Source organism: Colletotrichum fioriniae (assembly GCF_027942845.1).
Source record: "Colletotrichum fioriniae strain IMI 355084 chromosome Unknown scaffold_17, whole genome shotgun sequence".
Classification (NCBI taxonomy): Eukaryota; Fungi; Ascomycota; class Sordariomycetes; order Glomerellales; family Glomerellaceae; genus Colletotrichum; species Colletotrichum fioriniae.
Genome location: NW_027076853.1, coordinates 292,188 through 311,056, shown reverse-complemented (window position 1 = coordinate 311,056; position 18,869 = coordinate 292,188). Strand labels below are relative to the sequence as shown.

Below are 18,869 nucleotides of genomic sequence, written 5' to 3'. Positions count from 1 at the left end.
AACTCTCCTCTTCATGAGAGCGATTGAGAAGCAGGAGCTTTCTTGCTGCTGAATGCCTACCTGAGAGCAACTGATGATAAGGTAGAAAAGTTCAAGGTTCGAGGTTCCGAATCGATGCTGTGGATCAGTCAGCAACCCCCCGTCACATCAACTTTATCGATAAGACGTAATTCCAGGCCCCTCCCCCGCCATACCACAGTGATGCGACTCGCCATGCATCATTGGGCCAGACGCCGTCACACTGCGACACCTACGTCACGATAATGTAGCTCAGGTAGCTCAGGTAGCTTAGGTAGCTTAGGTAGCTTGGGTTTCTCACCACTTCAACCGTTCACTTACATTCCTCAACCATCTCCCTCGAAGCCCCTCCAATCTAGTTCCCCCCAACGGGTGCCGCATTCCAGCAGTGTTTGAGAGTGAGCCAGAATAAAACGAAAATAGAACACAAATACCGGCAGATACGAATTACAAACATACCCGGTTTACCAGATTACGATATCATGTCTCCTGTGTTAGTTATTGGCGGCACGCGGGGCCTCGGGGCGTCTATCGTCAAACAGTACGCCGCGGACGCGGGCAACACCGTCTACGGCACCACGCGTTCCGAAGAAGGCCCCGAAGGCTTCCCGAATGCCGTAAAGTGGCTCCCAGGTATCGACTTGATGGATGAGAATGTCGGCAAGACCCTAGTCAGTGTGCTCGGTGGTTCGAAGCCGCTGTCGACGGTGGTATGTGGCTCCCTCTTATGCACCCGTCCCGCTACCGCCGGAGAGCGTGTTGAGTAACTGGCGGGGAGGTAGATCATCACGGCGGGCTACTTCGCGACGGAGGACTTCAGCGCCGAAAAGGGTCCAAACTGGGCCGAAGAGCAACGCATGTACACGACGAGCTCCATCGCCCCTGTCTTCATCGTTCACGCGCTCGCGCATGCCGGCCTTCTCCAAAAGGACTCCAAGGTCGTGCTCGTCTCGTCCGAGTCCGGGAGCATCACCCTCCGACACGAGAAGGAGGGCGGCGGCAATTATGCCCACCACGCGTCCAAGGCCGCGTTGAACATGGTGGGCAAGCTATTGAGCCTCGATTTGAAGGACAAGGGCGTCATCATCAGTATCGTGCACCCCGGTTTCATGCGTACTGAAATGACCAAGGGCGTGGGATTTGATAAATACTGGGACGATGGCGGCGGTAAGTACTTCATATCTTTGAGAAAACAGGCGGCCCGATGAGTTTCATAGGGGTCATTAACGTCCGAGTACCGTAGCCGTCACACCCGACGAAGCCGCCGAGAGTCTCATCAAATGGACAACACAACTCGACATTTCCAAGACGGGGGAGTACTGGGCGCCGAGAGGTCCGCGTAAGTACTGACGAGAGGTGAGACCTGCTGGCAGACAAGACACTATTGACTGACAAACGCCTTCATAGGTGACATCGGTACGGCTGAACCGGTTCTTGGCAAGGAGCTCTCAACACCGCTCCATCTCCCTTGGTGATGGCTCGGAATGCATTTTCTTTGACCAATGCGCAAGAGACGTTGGACACGGAACACCCGTTGTCCAGACTTCGTCCCTACTCGTGCAGACAAGGTGATTCCTGTAGGATTTGAACAGGCTTCATGGATGCTGAGTCGGGTTGAGTGAGCGCAAGAGGATCCGGGTTGTGGTATGGACCGTGACGTGCATATTCGTATAGTATGCAGTATATTTTCGTGCAAGGAGCAGGTCTGTTCTAGTGCCGTCCAGTGCTCTCTGACGAACTTGGGCTCAGACTCAGGCTCAGCGGGCATTAGTGGGTTGAAGGGCCCAGACCGGGAGGCGGTTTACCATGAAGAAAGCCGTAATTGAGACGAACGATTGCCTTAATTGTATCCCCGCAAATCCCGAAGGTCAATGTGGCGGGAGAGGTTTACCCAGAGAGCCGGCCATCTGGCGCGGAATCGCAGCTGTGAGTCTGTAACTTGTAAGAAATTAAGAATAGGAGACCCAATGAGGGTTGCCTGTCGCGATCCTTTCGTGGCAGGCTGACAGCCCATCCGTGATGGAGACAGACGGAAAGAAGAAGTAAGAATCGCGCTGACCCCCGCTGGGCCTAGAGCAATCTCTGGAAGATCGAGCTTTCGCGCTACGCAGACCAGCCCCATGCATACTCACCGATTCTCTTGTGGGGTTACAATCGCAGGTGCGGCTGGTGCGCAGCTATATCCGTAGTGCTGTTGTATCCGTACTTTGCAGATATTAATCAAATTCCCCATGATCGTCCGCTCATATGAGCAAGCTCCATCAAAAAGATTTTGCTCCAATGCTCTCGCCCATGAAAGGCTCGCTTACGTTTCAGATTGGCGATGAGATTCCAGGATGATGCTGTCACGCTGTTCCCTGAGGCTTGAGTCTTGTTCGAAGGAGGACCGTGACGGTGTGACAGTGGAAGGCGGCTCACCGATCCGATCAAGACGCAATGTGGTTGAGATGAAGAAAGGCAAAAAACAAAAGAAGGAGGAAATGGGGCTGCAGGCCGCAAGTGTCAACGTCAAACGAGGTTTTAGGCGCACTCCGAGTGAAGCACGGTATTGCTGGATATTTGCAACACCAACAACATGGGCGGATACAGTCGATGTTTTCAGTCTGCCGTATTTCTGCTTCCAGGTGGCTAGAAGAAGCGCAGAGCCCCTTCTGGTATGCCAGGAGAGTCGGATTTGGGGGCTGATCGAATCAGATCGTCCGAGGCTGAGATTGGAGGGCGTTTTGTCTCCCTCTTCGGGCAGCGCCATCTTGCCCGTTTGGTTATCCTGCCCGAGGCTTGGCAAGGCAATACGGCAAGCAGCTCTACTCCGTACGCTGGTTGCTGAGTGAGTGCTCGTGTCGATCTCGAATGTCGCAAACACCACACTGTACCCCGTACGAATACACGACGAACAATGCGCATATGTCTCGTCATTCGGCCTCCATGCGTCAGGGCAACCATTTAGTCTCTAGGCTCCCCTCGATGCATTGGGGCAATGGACGTTTATTGCGCTCGGATGACAGCTGAGATCAAAATATGAAGTGATTTGTCCGATGGCCAGTGACTATTGGGCGCCACCGAAATGGCCGGGCTCTGCGGGGGAAACCAACCAACGGGCTGAAGTGTCACGCATCAGGCGGGAGACGGACGGGCTCGAGTGCGTGCGACGACAATAGACCTGGAATTGGGCTGGCTGGCACTGTCAGCAGCATCAATGGCGCGGCGCCGAGGCTGATGGCAGAAAGCTTTCGAGATTCAGACACCTTGAACACCTGGAGTCTCGAGTCTACTGCGTAGCTGCTGGCCCTAACATCAAATTTTGGCTGCTGGCCTGACGTTCAAATTGATGCACCCCATGTTCCCTTGGCATGGTTGAGACGACCAGGGGGCCCCAACACGAGGTTGCAATCCAGCGCCTTTGGAAGGGCGGCAGGTTGGAACAAATCAGGCCCCTGTGATACCCTTTGTGATTCCGTCCTGTCCAGCTGCTGGAGAGACCAGGGCCAGGGCGGACAAACAGCTCCATCCCTCATCTTGATCCCAAGTGAAGATTTCAGTGGTGGTGGCATAGCCGTGCTGTGGACTCTGTCGTCAAGGACATACGTTGGCAGGCAGGCATACGGGTTCTTCGGGAAGAAGGTGGTTCTGTTCATTGCGTCTGCGAGGTCTCTGGTCAAAGAAAAAAAGAGAAACCAAGTAACAAGAAGCCGAGAGTCCGAGTGGAGAAGCTCGCACGGGAGGATGGACAGACAAGTCTGACCCTGGCTGATGTCAGGTACATGCCACAAGTACCTGACAGACACAGGGCCAAGTCAAGGTGTCCGTAGCTCTAAGAAGGCCCGTCGGTAGTAGCCGGTGTGTGTGTGTGTATGTACATAAGTTATGGTTTGGATGGCTGTGACCCGGTGGAGAGGGAAACGACCAAAGCATTGTCGGCCAGGTGGCTCCAGCGCCCCTACAGTTTGGCTCGTCGTCTGTTCCGGACCGTCCGTTTTTTCCCCCTATGCGCAGCTCGTCGTTTGTTGAAGGACGAGTGCATGTCGCAGATGCAGAAGATGCTCATCTCTCAGTTGTTCGTGGCCGGCTTGTTCTGCGGAACTCCATCGGAGGCGAGTCTAGGCGCATTGCACCCTGTCATTCAACTGTAGAGTAATTTGTTGAATTACCTTAGTCTAAAATAATTAGGATTATTAGGGGTCCTGGGGTGTGTCGTCGGCACGTCTCGTCTGCACCCTGGTCGGCCGAGGAACATCACTCCCGCGTTGGTCATGGCTAGTGTTTCCAAAGACCCCATGCCGCGATACTTGTTCGAGCGTAGAGTGGCAGATTTGCAGAGCAGCGATGGTCATTTGCGCCATCTTGTGGGTGAAAACTTGGTGATGGATCTATTATATCTGGGTCGGACTGGCGAGATGGAAATGAGAAGAAGAAGAATCTCGCCGTTACAGCTTAGTTCAGCTGGAGAGCCGTGTGTCCTACGGGAGATGATGGAAGAAAGTTAGCGTCCATGATCCATGACAGGGCAAGGAAGGGCTGTGAAGGTCATGAGGTCGAGGTAAGGTATTATGTTTGAACGAGCTCGTTTCTCCCAGTGGGGGTTAAGAATAATCCGCCAGTCAGCAGATAGTTAGCCCCTATCTCATGTTGTCACTGCTATCCTCGTCACAGCTGTCTTTGTCAATGTCTCACTATGATACTTTGAGTCTATCCGTACTCTCTAAGCAATGTACGGAGTACTCGAAGAGCCAACTGGATGCAGCAGGGACGGGGGTAGAGGCAGTGGTACTGTAGAGGTAGAAGTGGTGATGGAGGTACAGGTAGTAACGAAGGCGGCAGAAGTACGGATAGTGGTAGTAGGAAACAGGATGTGTTTACCCACCCGGTAATGAAAGTCCAGTGGACATAGTGGTAGAGGCATGAAGCACGAGGTTTGAAAAGCCATGCTCACCGCCCACGATGCAGCCACAGACCCGGGCTGAGGGGCCACAAGTTGGAGGAGGCGTCTTCCCAGCCAAACGTATCCGCTGTCGTCAGCGTTCCCTCGTCTTTTGTATGGTGTCCCTGAGAGAAAAAGGTGAGCTTACAGGATAATAAGCTCTTCATACGGATATCCTCGGTTCGGACGGTGTGGGCGCCTTAGATTGAGATCGAGTGGCTCATGTGCCAGACCAGGACTAGGACCTGGTCGAGTTCAGGTGCCGCTGGCAGATGAGGGTGATGGGTGATGGGGATGACATCCATGGATGTCGAAATGGAAAGAGAGAGAGAGAGAGAGGAGGAGGAGTCGATCGGAACGGGTGGAATGCGCGGGGATCGGGAGGGCGTCGTTAGGTCGTTGGGATGTTTCTTGCTGCATTGTCCACGTTCTGTTTCTTTCCGTTTCCTAATTGTTCTTACCTATTTCTCCTCTCTTTCTCTTTCTCTCTTTTCTATTCCAATTCCAGTCTACCTTATGTATCTTTCCCATTCTCATCGTTCGTGCCTTCTTCCCCCAGACGACGAAAAGGAAAGAGGAATCAGAGCCGACTAATAGTAATAAATCATCGCTCTTGCCTGCCCCTCCTCAGCTCACCCACCTCGCCTTCCTTAGCTTAAAGGTACCTACCTACCTTGGCTGTGGCTTCCTTCTTTCCTCTTACTCGATTATTCCTTCCTTCCTGTTCAAAGCACAAATATCTTGCCTGAGGTGCACTTGCTCAACGACTCGTGGAGTCCTGAGTGCCTTCTGCTCTTTAACACCAAGCCTCAAGACTTAAGCCTCGCGCCTTCCTTCCTTTGTTCTTTCCTTCAACGGGACCTCCTTCCTCTTCCGCCTCACAGCTTCCCCCCCTTCGACGAGTGGACCATCCATTGGCCTTACCTGCCTCACGGGACTTTCCACTGCCTTACACCTGTCCCTCATTGTTTTTTTTTTTATCTCTCTTTCGCCGACACACTCTCGAGCTGAACGAACTCTTAAGCAGCATCTCTCGTCTCTCGCTCCAACTTCTCGTCCGTTCTCGCATCCATCTAACTTCATCTCGACTCACCATCTCATATCCAGAGACCATCCGCACGCATTCTCTAGGCATCCGAACACGACGAGGAATCGTGACACCGTCAACTCTCCATCCATCCAGAACTACAGTACCTTCTTTTTTTGTCGATACCTCTCGCTTCGCAGAGACACGGTGACCCCAATCAAGGCATCAAAGCGACCCAGAAGTTGGGTCAACCCGGGTCCGTGTTGCAGGCACACCGAGCCCGTGTCACACGGCAATACCAGCTAGCGACTGTACGAGCTGTCAAACACCATCACTGATCTAGACATCGTCCCCGGATCGTTTTTGGGGGTATCGCGATCGCACGGATTGAATTACCGAGTATCGGCTTATTAACTCGTCAAGCCACCCTCTTGTGGGGAGAGACGATATTGTTCCGCACCTCTGACAAGGACGTGGACTGAACAAGAAAAGAGAAAAAGACGGACCCAGGTCAAAAGAGAAGGTGAGCCTGCATTTCCCTTTCTGGCCCACTCTTCAGACAGCTGCTTGGCTCGGTTGTCGCGCGTTCATCCAGTCATCGGCATCATCCAGCCTTTTGGTCGAGTGCCCGCCCAATCCTGTCCAAAGTCTCCAAACCCAAGCAGCCAAACCCCTTCATCCTCGCAAGTCGTGGACCCCAGATCCACCACTCTACCACCCAAAAATTCCTAGCCACCTAGCCAAACTACTCGCTTCCCGGCAGACCAGCAATCTCCCCCTGAATTGGATGATTTGGACCCAATCCATTATCCGATAATCAATTCGTCCCCCCAAACCAATTCATCCCCTCAAAGCCCAAGGGATGCTTTTTTTGAGCTGACGTCGGATCAAAAGCAGGAGAAAAGGACACCACGCTGCACTACAAGCCAAACCAGACGCGCATTGCCGACTATTATCGAGGATCTTCGATATTACAACTCACCCCTATTTTCTTCTTTTCAACCCACGCACCCACCCACCTACGACTCCGGATCCCGACCGCCCATCTGCCTTCGGACGTACTGCAGATTGCTTGCCCGCACGCTGCCACACATACCGCGCGCACCGCACCGCACAGTGACCTGCCGAGGAACCGTCGGGTGGCTCCTCCAAAAACCCGTTCCCCCCGTTATTGTTTGTCCCTGCAGAGAGGCATGACGCTAGGAACGGCCATTTGACAGCCAAAGAAAATCAAGGTTGCTAGCAACGCTCGCTGCTCTCGCCCCAATCGGTCGGACAGCTCCCCTTTTTCTCGCGGAAGAAAAAGGCCGATCCCTTGACTTTCAATACGACGCGCCTGTCCATCATCATTATCCATATTCCCATCTAGTCATCCCTCCCGTCGCGGGTACCACACCATCCCACACGGTACACCTCACAAACTACAGCCAAAATGTCAAAGGCACAATCAGCACAGCCAGGTAAGCCAAGAATCAAACACTCTGATATGGATGTAGGGGATGGATATGCGCCGGCATGTCCTATCCTGCCCAACCTTCATCCCTCTTCCCACCCACCCCTTTCAATGCCTGCCACCATCTTCCCGGATTTTCCCCCCTTTGACTTTTGCCCTGTCCAACGGGAAGAGAGCCGCCCTTTCTCACGGATTGCACTGCCGCCCAAGCAAACGCAAGCACCGCGCCCGCTCCACCCAGTTGTTGAACCTGCTGTGTCATGTATACCGCCCTCATGTTTCATATCCCTTCCCCCCTCGCCGTCATTCGCATGCACGGAGCCGTCGCTGTCTTACTCTCTCTCTCCTTCCTCCTATCGAGTGCTAACTTTACTTCCTTGGAATAGGCCATCAACCTAGCAAATCTGCTGGCGCTGGCTTGACGCTTAATCTCTCATCCAACAACCCCTTTCGCAACCGCGCTGCCTCCCCACTACTCTCCGGCACTACGAATACCACCTCACCCGCTTCACCTTTTGACGACCCTCCCCGACCTGTCTCGCGCAACCCATTCCTCGATCCATCATACTCGAGTAGTCAACCGAACTTGATCGGAGCAGGCACCATGTCAACATCGCTGGATAACAAGGCATCGCCTACCGCCGAGGAGCTGTTTGTACGTTTCCCCCGATCAATCAGTTGATGCAACCCGGACCGATCCCTCGGTCGCCAATTGAATTCTTGCCGCGCGTACATTGAGAGCTTGCGGGTTACTGACTTTTCGCCCAACAGGATGGTCTCACCATTAACGATCAGAAGCAACCTCGACCCCCGACGAATCGTCCTCCCGGAGTGCCAGGACGCGAAAACGTGCCGCCTGGAGCCCGTCGCGGTCCTCCGCCACCCGGACACCGTCCATCGAGATCTCAGGAGGAGGCGATGAGACAGCGACGCCTTCAGGGCAGCGGTGGTCCTCCCCGACCTGGTGGAGCTCCTGGATCGCCTCAACGCCGACCTCAGGAACGTCGACCGCGCAGAAACTCTGAATCATCTGTCTTGATTGATATTGAGAAGTCCCCGACCGACGAAGAGAGAAAGGCGAAGGAAGCCAGACGTCGGGAGAGAGAACGCCGTGCCCGGGAAGGAAAGGATAAGGACCCCAAGAAGCCCAGTCGCAGAATCGATATCATCGACCAATTGGATGCCACCAGCATCTACGGCACCGGATGTGAGTAAAATCATATTATTTTTTTTGCAGAAATTTCGAGGCTAATGGCATGTAGTGTTCCATCACGATGGTCCTTTCGATGCAGCCAACCCCCACCGTAACCGCAAGGGCAGCCGACGTGCACCGATGCAAGCCTTTGCCAAGGACTCCCTCAACATGTCCCTTGGCGGCTCAGGCCCTCTCAACAAGCGCCCGGACCATGCTGTCTTCATGGGTCATAATGACGGCGAGGCATCGGCAGACTTTGCAACTGCTGCAAGACTTGCCGAGCGCAAGGATGATCCTGCTGTCTTTGACCCCCGAGCTCGCGGTTCGATCGTCTACGGAGAGGAGTCCATGGGACTCGGTGCCTCGACCTTCCTGGAGGGCACTCCTGCTGCCCGAGCTGCCATCCAGAAGACTCAGGCTGAGCAAGCGCAGCAGTCGACCTCCGAGGGTCTTGGCCGCAGCAAGTCCATTGCCCAGCGCATTCGTGGAATGAAGCGGGAGCCTCGCGAATATGGTCCTTCCGGTCGAATCACCAACCCTGAGGGAGCATACACCTCCCGCCGATCGCCCGATGCCAATGGACCCGCCAGCAGCATTTCGTACACTGGCGAGCGCAACCCCTTCTTTTCTGAGTACGGAAAGGAGCCGGAGACAATCTCTGTCAAGCGAGCCGACAACGGTACTCGTTCGCCTGGTGTACCTCCCCCAGTGCCCCGACGAGGCTCTGCCAATGGCCTCGAGCGTCGTGCCACAGCTGACATCATGTCCCCGACGGAAGACGGACCCAGCAAGCCTTCCGGAGGCTTCATGGCTAGAGTCAAGAGTCTGAAAGGTGGACGCAGACGCCAGGCTTCCGATGCCATGGCACCTCCTCCTGCACCTGGCACTGCCGCCTAGTGGTTTCGCAGAACTTAGGAAGCAGGATACGACCGCATCGAGCCAAAACAAAGGACACGACAAGACGAATGCGAAGACATGCGGCAAAGACAATCCGTGTCATTTTTTAAACGCCTCACAAGGCGATCATTTTCAAGAAAGAGACGGGGTGTAGTCGATGCACCCCAAGAACGAACGACATGAAGTTGTTTGAACCAATCTGGTTACAATGCAAACACATTGGGCTATGGATCCGATAATATCGAATTCTGGATCATTTGTGGAGGGAGTCAATACGGTTGGGATCTCGAATTGGGTTGGGTGGCTCTTGGAGAAGCCATCAGGACGAGAATTACGATTGTCAGGGCGGAGCGGTCGCACATATGCGTCTGGATTTTCACACCACCCGACAAGTGATACCTTTCTCGTGAATAATCATATTTCTTTGGGAGGAAACGAGCCTCCTTTTCTGCCTCTTTTGCTACAAATATTCCAGGGCCGGCAGAGGCACTTTACACAAAGGGAAGGCATAGAGCAGGCAATCCAACAGTCCGTCGGCAGATTGTTATGAATTAGCTTTATTGAAAATAGAGAACATTGAGCCTCACATGACTCTTCTCCGTGCCAATCTGCAGTGAATCCAACAGCGATTGTTACCTAGCGATAATGATGGGATAACATGTGCATGGTATCTTTGTATTTTGGGTACAAGGGATCAGCTTATTGACACGAAAAAGCACAAAATGCATGACTAGTCTCTCGTGTCACCCTTAGCAAGCAAGGTTTTTACATAGGTACCTAGTATGGCCAAGTCCGGATGGGATGTGTTGAGTAAGGTAAGGTATGAGGCAAGGAGTGAGAAGGGCTGCATGGGTGACAATCATGCAAGACACAGGGGTGATGTCATTGAGCCTTCCACGAGCTGGCTGATAAGGAAGGCCCTGCCCCAAGGTGCCTGTTGGCCCTGGAAGGCGCCGAGACTTGATCGAGATTTCCAGCGGAGAATTTACAACAGCTCCTCCCTGCCCTGGAAGTTGGAATTCCCGTCGGAATTTAATCCGCGCAACTGTGGGCAGCTGGCATCATGTGACTTGACGACACCTTCTTTGCCAGCATCAACCATTCCATCTCAGAAAGAAAGAAAGACGCAGGCAGAGTCGACGAAGAAACAACAGTTGGAATGACATGGAAATGACACCCTTTTATTTCGCCACCTGCTGTGTCGTTCCAGATCGGCCAAGGCCACGGTGAGCCCCGGAAGAAGAAGAAGAAGAAGAAGAAGAAGTAAGGACAGAAGGTATACCTGCACTATGGCAGGTGCCAACGACGACGACGACGACGGTGGTGAGATGGTATTCCCCACGTCGCAGGCGAGCTCGCATTTCCCCCTCGAGCCGGTGTCCGCTGCCGTCCTCTGTAGTCGGGAGACGAAGCGGAGAGATGCGGCGGTGGCGAGAGGTAGAGTGAGAGTTGGGAGCCGGGAGGTCGATGAGGAGGTTCTCGGTGGCGGGTTTGAGAGGGGAAGTGTTGTTGGGCTAAGTTCTGAGAGTGAGCAGATGGGAATTCTGGTGAGTCTTATTACGGTGTTGCGAACCTCAGGCCACGTGTGGCTTTAACAGGCACGAAAGTCTTGGAGGTGATGCAGACATCAGACTAACTGTGCTTCTAGATCTCGATGCAGGCGCTGGCAAAGACACTCTGCGGAAACGAGTCCGAGAGTGATGGAGAAGGCAAGGAGGCGAGGGTGATGGTCGTCACGACGCAGCCTCCTGCGGCTATTCTCCCGCCATTGAGGGACGCCATTCGAACGGAGCTCGTGGTGCGCGGCACCGCTGAGGTGGATGTGGTGACGAGGTTGAGGAGGTGTTTGGGGAGGGTCTCTATCTCGAGGGTGTTTGATCTCGAGGGCTTGTGGGAGGCTCTCGGTGATTTGGACATTCCGCCTGAGAGTCCTGAGCCACGCGTGATCTCCTCTTCCCCGGGGGTTCGGGCACCACCTAGGGAGCGGTTGGAGAAGGATGGTGACGATGATGGTGCGGAAGGCGAGAAGAAAGATGAAGCGGTCGCGGAAGACCCGGTCAGTGTGGAAGTTTCTGCTGATGATGCGGCGATTTCTTCGAGGAGGCATGCTGCGCCAGGGCCGGAACTATCTCAACAGCCCGAGAGGATTGTGTTGCCGGAACTCAAGCCACAGCCTCAGCCAGCTAGGTCTACGAAAACAGAGATCGCCGACAGCGACGAGGATGACGACGAAGACGCCATCTCGCTGCCATCTTCGTCGTCTTCGTTGTCACCGCCGCCTTCGACAATTCGGTCCCCGACACCTTTTGTGGACGCAGGTTCTCCCGAGAGAGCAGATGAAGTGGAAGTCACTGGCGTAGAGGAGGACGACTTAGACAATAACGCTGAAGAAACACCAGAACAAGTCACAGAAGAGCCTCACGAGGAGGAGGAGGAGGAGGGGGAGGAGCCTGAGAGAAGACCACCGCCAGGAGACGAGATCCCCGCCAACGCGATCCCAGCTGTAGCGGCACCCGAGAAAGGATCCCCAGAAGACGACGATTCAAAAGGCCCAGCCTTGCCGGACATCATCCTCATCACCCACTTCCACAGCCTCATGGCGGCCCTCTTCACCCACCGCGACCGCCAGTCCGCGCACGACTCGCTCCAACACCTCTCTTCCCACCTGCGGTATCTATCCAGGAACCTACAGACCAGCCCGTTGATTATACTCCTCAATAGCACGAGCTCTTCAAAGCAATCGACGACAATCAAGCCGGCGAATACCCAAGGCGGTCCGCCGGCGCCGGCGCCACCGAACCGAGGAGAAAACGGCGCTGGCAGTAGTGGCAAGGCAGTCGATCCGACCCTCCAATCAATCTTCAACCCGCCTGCATTGAACATCAAGGGCTACGGCTACGGCGGAAACCAAGCTGCGTCGAGAAGGAACAAACCCACCTTTGGGCTCGTGTTTTCGCAGCTTCTTGATTTGCACCTGCTCTGTACCAAGATACCTAGAGATAAGGAGGATGCTGAGAGGCTATATGCTGCTGTGCCCGGTGGTGGTAGTGGGGAGAACGATGGCACCGGGGTCGTGAGGTTTGTCTGGGCTTTGGAGGTTCTTCTCGATGAGAGTGGTGTTTGGGAGCACGGGACGGGGGTGGGGGCGGGAGCGGAAGCGGGAGGAAGAAGGAGGACCCCGAGGAAGAGCAGAGAGCAGAGATGGGGCGCTATTGATGTCAGGGGTGGGCGGGTGGTCGATGCGTTTGAAGCTGTGGAGAGGAAGAAGATTGGCGAGATTCGGGTCGTTGGCGGGTTTGGGGGCCCGAGAGTGTGAGTTGGACTATCACCGAACAGCTCGACGGCATTGCCATGTCAATATCGAGCATCCTCTGAAACGATACAAGAGAGGACGAGAGGCAAAACAGCCACGGGCACACAGTTGGACCCGGATCCATCGCGGCGGACGAGGAATTCATCATGCCTTTTGGACCCGGTATTCTCGTCGACTCAGGTGACAGCACCTTGTTGTCCTACGCAACCGCCAAGACACGACTTTTATACATGGTTAACCAGTCAAAGTCTACAATGGACCTGAGAATATGAATGCACCGGGAAGAAGTGGAACGGCATGCAGAGCCGCGACGGTGCGGTGTAAGTCAGAAGCCACTGCACCGCATATGCGGACCCTGATGGCCCTCCGCGATGCTGCTGCCCGCCCGGGACCGGGGGAGACGGGAACCTCTATGTCTCCATCCGATGAGAGGAAACCTACATCAGCGGAAACCCCCAAGCATGAAGAAGGCGCCCACTTCATCAGGGTTGTGAATGTCTCAGACCCATTCTTCGTGTTGAAGAGTTTACGCAACAATTATCTTTTATTTATATAGGGCTATGATCGGGAGCGAGTACTTCCCCATGGGGCGTCGAATACAAATCCGTTTCAACCCCTCTACTTCTCTCCGTCGAAACCTCTCTGAGAAGCTGATACGTCACGTTCGCTCGTCGTCATTGGATTCTTCGCCGCCGTCGTCGTCTGCTGCAGCCTTGATATCGGATACTAAAGATAGCGAGGCTATGAAGACAACTTGTGTTTTGCCGTTTGTGGCTGTCGCTGCTTCGGCTTCGGCTTTTGCTCTGCCTGAGACTAGACCCGAGCAGTCGATAGTAGGGATACAGGATGGAGGCTCGAGGGGCCTCTCGAGTTGGGATAAAATGCGAGCATGGAGTGATGAGAGGTCATCGTCACTCGACGACGTGGGCAACGCCATTGGCGGCATGTTTTACCAAGCTGCTGGAGCCGTGGCCCGGGCCGGTAGACAGGTGATGGGATACCCGAACGACGGTCACGATGCCGAGACTAGCCATACATGGCCGATAATACAGCAACCAACGATTGATGATCCAAGATCGATTCAAGAAGAGGTGGTGGACAAAGGGAGGAATCTCATGACATTAATCAAGGAAAGCGGCATGCAAACGAAGTACTTCACGACACTCCTCGACTCATATGACAAGGTCCACGACATGCTTCTCGGCGACGATGACGAACAACCCCAGAAGCAAAAGCAGTTCACAGTCTTCGTGCCTACGGACTCAGCCTTCCAGAAGCTGGAGGGCGTTTTCGAACTCAGTCGAGCGGAGCTGCTGGGCGAGATTCTCGAGTACCACATTCTTCCGGAGCGGTATACCTACAAAGACCTTCGTGGGCTGCGGACGGCGAAGACGGTTCTCGAAGAAGGTGGTGGTGGTGGGGAGCTGCGGCGGCAGAGGTTGAGGATCGCGGAGGGTTCATCGGGCCTTGAAGTCAACTTTTACGCCCGGGTTCTCGCGTCCGAATCGAGGGAGACCGGGGATGGCGCGATTGTTGTTCACTTTATCGACGAGGTTCTGATTCCGCCGCCGCGGTGGGATGTCTTTGTTGGTGCTGCGGTGCCGGAGGAGACGCTGGGGACTTTTGGAAAGGTGATGAAGAGGAGCGGAGTGGGCGAGAGAGTGTTGAGCCAGCAGTGGCGCGGCTCTGGGATCACGGTGTTTGCGCCGTCGAATGAGGCGTGGGACAAGTTGGGTGAGGAAGCGATGGACTTTCTCTTTTCTTCGCGGGAGGGGGCGAGGTTTCTTGAGGCTTTGGTGAGGTATCATTTTGTTGCGGAGGTTGTTTATACGGACTTTTTCCAAGACGTGGAGATTGAGGAGATGGAGAATAGGGCCGACGGGGAAGAGGACCTCAGGGAGGACGCCGACGGGGTGGGGCGGGTGCGACGGGAGGTTCAGACTCTGCTTGACGGGGCGAGGGTCTTGGTTAAGGCGGTGGTTTCTCGCAGCACGGGACCTACGGGTGACGGTGGACGGCCGGTGGGCGTGGTAAAGGTGAATGTCAATGGGGCGGCGGTATCAGCGAGAGATGTGCCGGTCAGGGATGGCGTTGTGCATATCCTCGACGAGGTGCTCTTACCACCACCAGCGCCGCCGTCATTGTCGTCGCCTGAAGAGAGTGGTGTTACGAGGAGTAGCGAGAGAATCGGCGTGGAGGAACTCAAGAGGCGGCTGGCCCGGTTCGTTGAGGTGGGAGATGAGGGCGGTTGGAGCGAAGAGTTGTAGGATGAGTTTTACAGTACCGTATCCGTAGTTTTATGAGTGAAACGTTTGAATGTTTGTCTTTCCACTCATAGCTAAATCAAGCATCGACAATATGTTTGCTCCCGAAGAAAAAGCTGCCTTGGCAATCTTTAAGAAACAAGACAGCGGGCACGTGGAAGTTGCGACGGTGGGCTAGTGAGTGCGTGGCGTCCCAGTATAAATTATACTCATAATCCTTGGCAGAAAGAAATGAATCCTCACGACTAAGCACGGCCTTTCGATACTACAGTACTTCATACTACGAAAGCTCATTTCCATTCTATCCGTAGACGTTGGGGCCCAGCGCCGTACAACCGTGCCAGAGACTGGGGTTTTGAGTCGTGCCTCTTGCTAGACAGTCCACCATAGGCTCTACTGGACCCCATTTATAACGTGTAATTGTGTGTTCATGTGTCATAACGCATACTATCAATATTGGCAATTTGGCCATGCCTTGTTTGCTCCACGCGCGTGGTTGTTTCCCGAGTTCGGGTTGCGAGCTCATAATCCCTGACTCGGGGAAATCATCAATAACCGGCTCAGACGCTCCTTACATCCTACATAGCCTAACTACTTTTCTTTTTCCTTTCTTAAAATCTCAATACCCATAGACCTAAAAATCTGCTTTATAAGAAGGCAGGAGAATAAGTCCGTAATTACCACTTTCTTGGCAGCTCATTCCCCCCTCCTACTATTCAAAGACCCAAGATACAGATTACTAGCCAACAATGAAGCTCGCACCCGTCCTATCCATCCTCGTGGCCGGCCTCTCGTTCGCCAGCGCGCAGGTCTGCCCGGACAAGAACCTGATGGAGTGCTACGAGTACTGTGACACCAACAACAAGCCCAATGATGCGTTTGTGGCATGCACCCATGCTCGTTGCACTTACTGCCGGCCGTAGATGGAGGCGGGATTGAGATTCGGACGACTTGAGAAGTTGTAAGTGGGACGACGAGCCTGTGTGTTGAATCATGACTGCCCTGGTGGTAGGGCCTCGTTGGTCGGGACACAGGTACTCAATACAAGACGATTCCAGCATAGAAGATACCCAGGATAGGTGGATGGTGGATGGTGGCGATGACGACGAGTATCAAGATGTGAGATGCGATATGAAATGGAATAAATTTGTTTCCAACGTACACTTAAACAGTTATAAGCATCCATCTGCAAGCCGTTTGATTGAAAGCGATGCTCCACAAGGGGATTGAAACGACCCATACGTGACGTTAGTCTCTCAAGAGGGCTATGCTTGTTGGCTCTCTTGATGGTATGACCTGGGCTAATAGCACGGGGGGATATTGAAGCCACTCCAGAGACCCGGTCGCCAGGGCCCCACAGCGGAAGGCCGTCCAGCAAAAAAGGCTCCCCGAAGAGTCTCCATGTTGCGCCCGACTGAACTCCACTTACCCTGCAGCTTCCGCCGCCTCCTGCTGTCGTGCATTCGCAAAAGCGGGATGCAAGGTACCTCAGATAAGACAGTCTACCGGCTGATGAGCCTGTCGCTGCAACTGCAATAGCGATGACCCCACACTCCAAGAAAGCGGTCTTGTTAGGAACGTGAGACGGATCGATGATGCGAGAAACGCTTTATACGTGCCCAAAGACAGGTCTCATCTCGCGGTCCTGAAAGGACAGCAACGCGGAGCGACTATATTGCTCACAGACTTGGCTCGGGAGTGTGAATTGTGGTCCCCAAGTTTGAGAACCATAACGGCGCAGACGCAAGAGTAGATTGAGCGTTGTCTTGGCCAACTCGCTGCGCCCTACGAAGACGCCTTAGCTTGTTGCTCTACGCTACTGACCCGTTCTCTGATACATGCTAGACTTAGTCATGCATCCAGAGTTGTTGGGCAGCTGAAGCATAAGGTGAACGACCGGATCACCGGTCAGCGGGGCGCGTTGGCCGTAAAACCTCCTAAGAGCGGTACCGCTACGGAGTGATCCGGCTCCGAAAGATTTTCCGTTACCAACAGCGTACGGGGTGCGGGACACATAACCGGCACTGACGAGACGGGGAGGTGAGAATACTGGGTTGATGACTTTGGTGCTCCAAGCAATACGGAGTAGTCCGCTGTACGGAGTTCGATAGTTTTGGACCCTGAGTCGTGCGTATCTTGACGCTCTGTTGTACTCTGCTGAACCTCCCGCACTGGATAAAGATTGGGAATCTCTACTTTGCTCGGATTCCCTCCACATGTATTTCAATCTCGTCCCGACTCGGGCGACTCCCAGGTACGGATACACCGTAGAGGTCGCCCCACTGGATGAACTACCGCAAGATCAAACGACTCCTTGAGTTCCTTTTCCGCTAGTCTTCTCCACGTTTGAATGGTCTAAGCCTCTATGCCCGGTAGGGCTTGAGCCAGGCTGCGATCGCTGGGTGAAGCTGTGGAACTGCGACTGTTGAATGAGGTGAGTTGCGCGAGTCTGTGAGCCTCGTCAGAGTATGGATATAGACATAAAGTTTGACTTCAAACTGACTTAATCTAAGTAGATCATCGTAGGTCAGCTAGTGTATCCGTACTCAAGAGACCTAGGTATGTTGTCGTTCCACTTTGTGAAGTTGAGAAAGAAATGTGATCTGTATGAAAGGCATTCGAGCCTCCCGTGGAGAGTTAGGTAGGATTTCTAAATCACCATCGACTTTGCCTCTCATTCCACAACCTTGACATTCGTTTTCACAGTACAACCATCCACCCTCTTTTCAAGATGCACTTTACCAAGGTTGTTCTGGCAGTTGTCCTGCCCTACATGTAAGCACCTCCATCCCACTGCCTCTCCCGGTCTATGACTCTCTTGAGAGCCTCTGCTAACCACAAGACAAACAACAGGGCCGCCGCCAACACCCACGTCGGCTGCAAGTGCAACACGGGCGACGACGCCTGTCTCCAGGCCGCCTGCAACGAATACTCCGACGCCGGCGTCTTCTTCAACAAGCCCAAGGGCCACGAAGATACCGTCTTTTCCCAAGTCAAGGATGGCGTACGTTTATCCGACCTTCTCTTCACTTACATGTGCTTGGACTTTCGCCTGCGGGACTAACACGCGTGGACATGTAGAAATGCTACGCCGTGTACAACAACGGCAACGAGTTCCTGACGTTTGAGGGACTCGGCGGCAAGGAGTGGAGGGCCAAGTGTGAGGAGCACTGCAAGGGTGGCTCTACCTGCTGAGTCAAGGCGGGATGGAAGATTTGTGACATTTTCTTTTCTTTTCTTTCTTTTCGCGTTGAGTTTAGTTGTAGCAGCCTATATACCAAAGTGATGATTTTATCAGCGATTATCTCGTAGTTCTTGTGATGGTTTACCTACAGGTGTTTGTAAGGTTTGTGTCTTTAAGCTTACCTTGCTGAAGGCTGTGGTTGGCTGAAAAAGAAAGTAAAAATGATGATGCACATATTAAGGACAAAAACTTAATCACGGAGACGAGAACGGGGAAGTAGTGTAATTGCAGATGAGTCGTGTACTACAATGCAGTTCATATAGAAAGAACCGCAACGCTTCAGTGATTGTAAGCCCACGTTGCCGTGATGGTGCCTATCCATGTGGTTCACGATATTCCAAACGGGCTTGATGTTGACGACAGCAGATGTTGCGCGGCGGTCTTGGGCTGCTCTGGCGGGATGATCGCCATAACACCCCTGTTCACCGAACAGGTCCACACGGAAGGGTGGCCGAGTTGGTTATGGCGCCAGGTTAAGGTCAGCTTAACATCTGTTTCCTGGTGGGGCAACCCGCGCGAGTTCGAGTCTCGTCCCTTTCA

General features: G+C 53.8%; 5 protein-coding genes and 1 non-coding gene across 6 annotated transcripts; all 6 read left to right on the top strand.

The window, feature by feature from the left end:
- Window positions 1-500: 500 nt before the first annotated feature.
- N0V96_011286 (uncharacterized protein) lies at window positions 501-1,493 on the top strand (the record flags this gene model as incomplete). Its single annotated transcript, XM_053199402.1, has 4 exons — window positions 501-728; window positions 801-1,185; window positions 1,262-1,357; window positions 1,426-1,493. 4 exons carry the CDS (start codon window positions 501-503, stop codon window positions 1,491-1,493), a joined length of 777 nt encoding a protein of 258 aa, XP_053043149.1.
- A 6,527-nt stretch (window positions 1,494-8,020) lies between these two features.
- N0V96_011285 (uncharacterized protein) lies at window positions 8,021-9,508 on the top strand (the record flags this gene model as incomplete). The annotated part of the gene is made up of 3 exons (XM_053199403.1): window positions 8,021-8,071; window positions 8,188-8,623; window positions 8,679-9,508. The coding sequence occupies 3 exons, from the start codon at window positions 8,021-8,023 to the stop codon at window positions 9,506-9,508; spliced, it is 1,317 nt and encodes a 438-aa protein (XP_053043150.1).
- Window positions 9,509-10,797: 1,289 nt separating this feature from the next.
- On the top strand, window positions 10,798-12,824 carry N0V96_011284 (uncharacterized protein; the record flags this gene model as incomplete). Its single annotated transcript, XM_053199404.2, has 2 exons — window positions 10,798-11,055; window positions 11,157-12,824. 2 exons carry the CDS (start codon window positions 10,798-10,800, stop codon window positions 12,822-12,824), a joined length of 1,926 nt encoding a protein of 641 aa, XP_053043151.2.
- Window positions 12,825-13,702: 878 nt separating this feature from the next.
- Window positions 13,703-15,088, top strand: N0V96_011283 (uncharacterized protein; the record flags this gene model as incomplete). The annotated part of the gene is made up of 1 exon (XM_053199405.2): window positions 13,703-15,088. The coding sequence occupies one exon, from the start codon at window positions 13,703-13,705 to the stop codon at window positions 15,086-15,088; it is 1,386 nt and encodes a 461-aa protein (XP_053043152.2).
- Window positions 15,089-17,816: 2,728 nt separating this feature from the next.
- N0V96_011282 (uncharacterized protein) lies at window positions 17,817-18,149 on the top strand (the record flags this gene model as incomplete). Its single annotated transcript, XM_053199406.2, has 2 exons — window positions 17,817-17,860; window positions 17,939-18,149. 2 exons carry the CDS (start codon window positions 17,817-17,819, stop codon window positions 18,147-18,149), a joined length of 255 nt encoding a protein of 84 aa, XP_053043153.2.
- A 621-nt stretch (window positions 18,150-18,770) lies between these two features.
- Window positions 18,771-18,869, top strand: N0V96_011281. Its single transcript has one exon. It is a non-coding gene; the product is annotated as a tRNA-Leu (tRNA).